Source organism: Zerene cesonia, chromosome 28 (genome assembly GCF_012273895.1).
Source record: "Zerene cesonia ecotype Mississippi chromosome 28, Zerene_cesonia_1.1, whole genome shotgun sequence".
Taxonomy (NCBI): Eukaryota; Metazoa; Arthropoda; class Insecta; order Lepidoptera; family Pieridae; genus Zerene; species Zerene cesonia.
Genome location: NC_052129.1, coordinates 1,362,308 through 1,369,217, shown reverse-complemented (window position 1 = coordinate 1,369,217; position 6,910 = coordinate 1,362,308). Strand labels below are relative to the sequence as shown.

Below are 6,910 nucleotides of genomic sequence, written 5' to 3'. Positions count from 1 at the left end.
ATTGTGCCATATTATATTTTGTATAAACTATTCTTTCTGTTTTGTACAATAAAGCATTATAAATAAATAAATAAATAATTTGTATTGAATACTTTTAAATGCACACTATTATTTTTTTACTGTTTTCTACCCTACAGAATATTTGTAAAAAATCATGATATTTATTCAAAATCTGCTTATCAAAACAATGATAAACGATGATATAGTTTAAGAAATGTAACAGATGGAATCGGAAGTTTCATAATTTTGCTTCATTCGTGTCATCGTAAAAATATTGAGAATAATGTTACGCGTCCCTTACCTATATTTGTCAAATTGGGTCGTCTGATTAAAGACTATATGATTTTATGATAGCATCTTGCACTCAACGCTATCATGCTACCTTTTAACACTGTAAATGCATTGAGTGGAATTTCATATTGAAATATAGACCCAAATGCCAACACAGTTCGTCTAATAAGAGGTTATCTGTTGTATTTTGTTTTTTTATCATATAAGAGCAATTTTGTTGATTTCTAAATAACTTATAATCATTAACACACCTTAACTGTATTTAGGAAATAATTCATTCAGTTGAGAAATTTGTCTATTTTTTTTGTAAAAAGTTTTTTAATTTTCTGTCTTCTCCGATCAGCTTACTTGCACCACAGATAAATTAACATTTACTACGTAACTTACGCGTAAGATTCCGACCAGAGAAAGAGATATGTAATTGCGTTTGCCTTCGCCGAACCCACAGACAATGAGCTATTTTTCTGTATCTAATTCCTCTTTCAAAACATTTTCTGTTACGCTGCGGATAATTACTTCATCGTGTTTTTTAATCAATGTACCTAATGGATTGTCTATAACTGTCTATAGAATAGGAAGCATCTATCTCGAATCGAAGAGAAAACCAAAAGAATTTCATTTAGAATAGACAGCTTTATTGGCAGATTTCCTAGACGTTGAAAACGTATTGTTTGTTTGTTTCTGTCGTCTTTAAGATTCGTCTATCCTTTGATGTATTGGCTACTCGGCGGATGAGAAATATGGAAATAAATATACTTGAATGATATTCTCAGAAATTATTGGTTAGCCTTGAAGTTTATTGAGGAAGAAGTGGAAATTGCATTCTTGAACACTCTTTATTTCGGAATTAACTATCGGTGACGTTTGTCGCTTAAAAATTACTAAAAAGCGTTCTAACTTAGACAAGGCGATTTAAACGAAAAAACATAAGAATCAATATATACCACATAAGCGCACACCTAATTATAATACGTAAGGTAGTTAATATTGCTACCATATCATATAAATTCGTGAGCACAACTCGACTTACAGTTGGCCTTGAATATTGTCCCTGAATAATGTTAAGAGAAACAAAACATTACAGCGCAATTTAAACCGAACTCTATACACAGTAGGTCGACTTATCCAAACAAACTAACTTACAGCGCAATATTACCCTTAAATGGTGACGTATAAGGTCCATTTTACAGTGAAATTTGCGCGTCAGTATATTTAACAATGAAAAATTGGACTCTATTATGATTTGATACTGTATTTTTCTCGCTTACAGTAACAATTTCAATTGTTCATACAATTTTATATATTGCTTTGCTAATTACTATAATAGATGCTTGGTTAATTATGGAATTTTAAATTTTCTACCAATCTTATACATTATCAACGGACTTCAAAAAAGGAGGTTATCAATTCGACTGTAGTTTTTTAATATTTGTTACCTAATAACTTTTTACTGGGTAAAACGATTTTGATGATTCTTATTTTACTTGAAAGCTGGTGTTTCCCATGTGGTCTGGTTCATTTATTATTATTAATATTTTATTTATCAAGAAACCAAACCGCTTTCGAATTGACAGAATTTTTTATTTTCCATGGCATTTAAATACTAGAAGAATAATACTAGAAAAATAATTAAATACACAAAAAGCTATAAAAAGCTCTTTACGTTTAAATCAATTATTTTTATTATCAATCTCGTAAACTGCATTCATTCGTAAACAGGTCAAGTACCATTTCAAAATTACCTGTAATTAATTAATCCAAAACGTGGTTAATCCTGCCTCAGTGGACATTATGGTTTCTGAATTATAAATGTTCGGCTATAGACAAAATAAATGCTAGCTGTGTGGTACGGACCACCGAAATAGTTTCTACGATGCGGTCTATGGTAATCGCCTCATTAGCCATTTAAGTTTACGAATTATGTGCGAGAACATCATCAAATTAAACATCTCACCTTAAATGAAATAAATTTATTTCTAAACCTTTTATTTGTAATCTGAACAGCTAGAAGAAGCTAGAAGTGCTTTGTCAACCACGCCGCTTGTATTTGAAAACAACGTTTTTCCTAAAGAAAGAGTAATCTTATGTTTACATATTTTGTCACCAGGTGTCATTGTATGGGGGTGAAGGAAAGGAGCCAACATGGGAGACAGCTTCTTGCACCTGGGGGACATCGTGTCCCTCTATGCAGAGGGCTCGGTCGCAGGTTTCCTCAGTACTTTAGGGTATGTAACTACCTAGATAATCTATCACTCTTATTTTGATTGTTGTGAATGACTTTTTTTGAGTCTTATAATTATTATTGTTTATGGTAGCGCCTAATTGAAGATAATATTTTATACCGTTTTCCATACAAAACTTTTTTGCGAGTGCTTTGTTCGTATTTTTCAAATAACTAACGTTTGTGCTGCTTTTCTCTTCAATGTATTTTTACTTTTTCAATCAAGCTTCGTGGATGGGTATGCTTTATTGCTGTGTGTGTGTATGCTTGCCGCTAGATGTTAAGTAGATTAGTTATTTATGTATCAACACTATACTGGTACTACTACTTAATGCGAAAGTATCTCTGTATGTCTCCTCTTCACGCCAAAACTACTAAACGAATTTTGATGAAACTCGGTGCATAGATAGTATGACAACCGTGAAGGGTACTACATAGTTATTGTCGCGGATATCCCACAGGAACGAGGACGATGCGGATAAAGCCCGTAAACTGTATTTTCTTTTGATTGCGCGAGTAAAGCCACGGGCGGGAATCTAGTTATAATATATATATTTGCTAGTATTTAGTTGTCGTTGTTGTCATTACATTATGCATAGATTGGCTTCCATCATGTAAGTAAGTAGAATCATGTACCTAAGTGTATTTAATGCTTTATTTAATCAGTAGTTTAAGTTGTTCAATATCATATGAAGTTTAAGACCTGACAGGTCACTTTTGTGTTAATTGGACTTTGCCCTTTCATACCATTCTTTTCCATTCTGTATTAACTTACGCTTCCAACGAAATCGTCCTCAAAAATTATACATGTTATTTCCACCATCGAGTTAAATATAACAGAAATAAATATCAATTAGTCAGATCCAATGTGCCACGGAAATATATCTCCAGCGAAAATGTGATGCGGTGTTGTAACCATTCTCAGTCTGAGTCTCATGAATTTTCAGTTATTTTCATTGTATATATTCTGTTTAGTATGATATGTTTTTTAATACGCTTATATTAGCTTCACTTCTTTGCGTATAACCGTCTCCATAGACTCAATTTTGACCCAATTTAATCGGTTGGATTTAATTCATCTGAATGACTGATGAAGTAACTGTGTGTAACAGTGATCCTCGATAAGTATGTAAGGTTTGAATTAAATTTGTCCGATAAAAGTGGGTTGAAATCTAGTTTAAAAGAATCGGTTACGTACAAACATACAGATGAAGCTAATAAAAGCCTGTTTATAATTAAACACTATTACAAACTAACTAGGCACTTTCAAATCAAAGATACATAAAGTGAACTTCCTATAATTAGATAAACAATTCAAATTACAATTTTACATAAACTTGTATATAACTTATACCTGTTTTATAGTTTTTAAGTCATCCTTTTGTTATTCTCTCTATATTCTTTAATATGTTGCACTTACCTCATAAATATCTTTTATACTTTACTAGCTATTCGCCCCGGCTTCGCCCGTGGTACTATTCCAAGGTAAAACTTACCCTATAGCACTCGGGAATAATGTTGCCTTCTTTTGGTGGAAGAAATTTCAAAATCGGACCAGTAGTTTCGAAGCCTTTAGGGTACAAACGAACAAAAATACTTTCCCTCTTTATTATATTAGTATAGTTTTTTAATGGACAGTTACCTTTTCTCGAAAGCAAATATAAAATGTAATCAATCGGGAATCGTGCGCATTTGTGGTGAATAACAAACACATCATTTCATTATTAAATAAGCCTTTGAACACAACAACGGCGTTGAAAATGTACCCTCATTACACTTCTAGGCAGTAATGAACGCTATTTATTAAACTTGCTATAAAGGCATATTGTGTGATGCATATTTCGATTTTGTTTATCTTGCATATTATCAACAGGTTGGTAGATGACAGATGCGTCGTGTGTCCCGAAGCTGGTGACCTTACTGATCCACCCAAGAAGTTTCGAGGTAAGTCTGTCCATCTACACTTCACTACATCGTATAAAACAATGTCTTCGTTAGTTCTTTTTATTAGATAGAGTGATTCAAGAGAAATATTTTTATGTATATATCATGTATTATAGCACCCGTGGGAAGCCGGGGCCGGTCGCTAGTATATTATAAAGCTGAAGAATTTGTTAATTGTATTGTTATAGAAGCTATAAGCTATATATAACATTACATTACGATTAACAGTATTAAATATGAATCAAAATAAAACTTTTGATGAAGACGACATTGCGTGAGTTAGCTAGTAAAATATAGTATAGCAGAATTTAAATCTAAGGAAGAAGGTCTGAGGAAAGTATATGCCTTCTTTTCATTCACAATCGTTTGGAATTTTTCAATGTTCCATAGCTCTTTATACCTATTCTAAAGATATTACGCGAGGGAAGTCCCTTCAGAACCGGTTCAACTGTTCCGGATATTAACAGATAAAAACATGATTACACACAGATTTTAATATTTTTAAAATTAACTATGTATTTCGCTTTTAATTACAGTTATAAACATAGTAAAATTAGTCATTAGTATAAAAATAAATGTATGAATTGAAATAATATACGTAACACCATAACTTATTTTAATTCAAAATAGCACCACGCTCCATAAATTAACAATACTAAAGTGTATCACCACACGACAGATGTAATACGACATAATGTCTTTCAGATTGCCTGTTTAAAATATGTCCCATGAATCGTTACTCCGCGCAGAAGCAGTTTTGGAATACGGCCAAGCAGTCGGCTAACACCAATGCTGATACCGACACTGGGCTGTTGAAGAGATTGCATGTAAGTGTTAATGTTTCATTACAATGCGCTGTTTCAAACTCAAACTCAAATATTTGTTTATGCAATAAGACTTATAGAAACAGTTTTGAATCGTCATGATATAATTTTAACATTATACACCGGTTGGGGCAGCAGTTGATAGGAAACTCTGTACTTGCTCTTTTAAAATCTTTATTTAATGCATACAAAGACAGAAAATAAAACAAAAACACCTGGTGGTCAGCAATCACATCCGCTCATAATATATATATTATGTTTGCGCAAGTACGACTTCTGAAAATGCATTGCCGGTTTTTAAGGGATGAGAAAAAGAATTGACGACAGGAATAAAGAAATGGATTGGAAAGGCGGAGGAAAGGAAACGGGCTTCCGTATCCGGCTACCGTAATAAAAAAATGCCTTGGTCAAGACTTGGGTCGTTATTTTCAAATAGACAGAAAAAGTATTAGTGTTTGATAAAATATTGACACCTTAATTAGTTGATAGAGATTGAGGCGTGTGTTTGTTTGCTTGAAACCCTGTTCGCAATGAGCCCTGACTTTTAACAGACGGTAATGTATTATCTAATTGGTATGATATGGTCGTTAGTGTAATTGTTTAGTTCGCGTCTTCAGGTGCAACTTCAGGACATTTTTCCGTAGACTAATCTGTGTCTTGGCAAATTATCCAAAAGGCGGCATCAGGAATTTACGCACTTTAAATCGTCGAAAGGGTAAATTAAAATAGTCATCACTTTATGCTGTTTATGAATGAATTTTAAATATATACTCTAAAAATCTCCAGCAAAATTAGTTTGAATATGAAGTCTTGGTCCAGTTCGTAATTATGAGTTCACTTCTGTAGTTAAATCGAGTCAACCAAACGTTCATTTCCCGGCGGCTTAAAGTGTCTGAAGGTAATTTCGCTGGCCTCGACGTATTTAATCCCTAGTTAATAACGTTTAAATCATTTAGCATCTTCTAGATCTCAGATTCAGGGGTCTATTCACTTCATTAGATAATTGAAATCTCTATTGTTATCTATTTATTCTTTTTTATTATATTTATCATTTGTATTCCTAATAATGAGTTTTTGGTTTCAGACCCATCAATCTATGTTCTATAATCTATGTTTTATTTCTTAATTTTTCGCAGAACTTTAACGTAGCAGACACGCGAAAATCTTACCACACGAGTGTTGTGTTTATTTATTTGTTTAAGTTTATTTATTTTTTAAAGTATTACACACTTTAAAATTTTCAGGGAGAATACACATGCACGGGGCGCTTGCGCATTCTACGAAAGTAGCAATAAATCTTAATGCTGTAAATAATAGGACTCTCGGTTATAACCTGTTTTGTATCAATATGTATATACGCGTGATATAAAGTATCTTAGAACTGACATATCACAGGTGATTCTCGGTAATTCGATATTCGACGGACTCTTATAATATTATGTACCGTCGAGTCTTGAACGCCGCTCAATTCGAACTGACCCGTCGATTTGTTAGGCAGCAATGATTGCTAGAACTCGTGATAACTTTGAACAAATAGAGGGAAATATATGTGAATTCTTCTTCTTTGTCGTATCACTCTTGACAGAGCGGTCGTGGTCATCATGAGGTATCAGGGGCAGATGCAACTCGC

At 33.1% G+C, this 6,910-nt stretch overlaps 1 protein-coding gene across 1 annotated transcript in view; it reads left to right on the top strand.

Moving 5' to 3' along the window:
- Positions 1-6,910, top strand: part of LOC119837686 (inositol 1,4,5-trisphosphate receptor) — a gene marked incomplete at its 3' end in the record, with an annotated part of 57,081 nt that overhangs the window by 12,387 nt on the left and 37,784 nt on the right. Inside the window, exons 2-5 of the mRNA XM_038363417.1 lie at positions 2,399-2,516; positions 2,739-2,750; positions 4,386-4,456; positions 5,162-5,283. Of these exons, the coding sequence (XP_038219345.1) occupies positions 2,434-2,516; positions 2,739-2,750; positions 4,386-4,456; positions 5,162-5,283 (288 nt within the window). The remainder of the gene's footprint in view (positions 1-2,398; positions 2,517-2,738; positions 2,751-4,385; positions 4,457-5,161; positions 5,284-6,910) is intronic.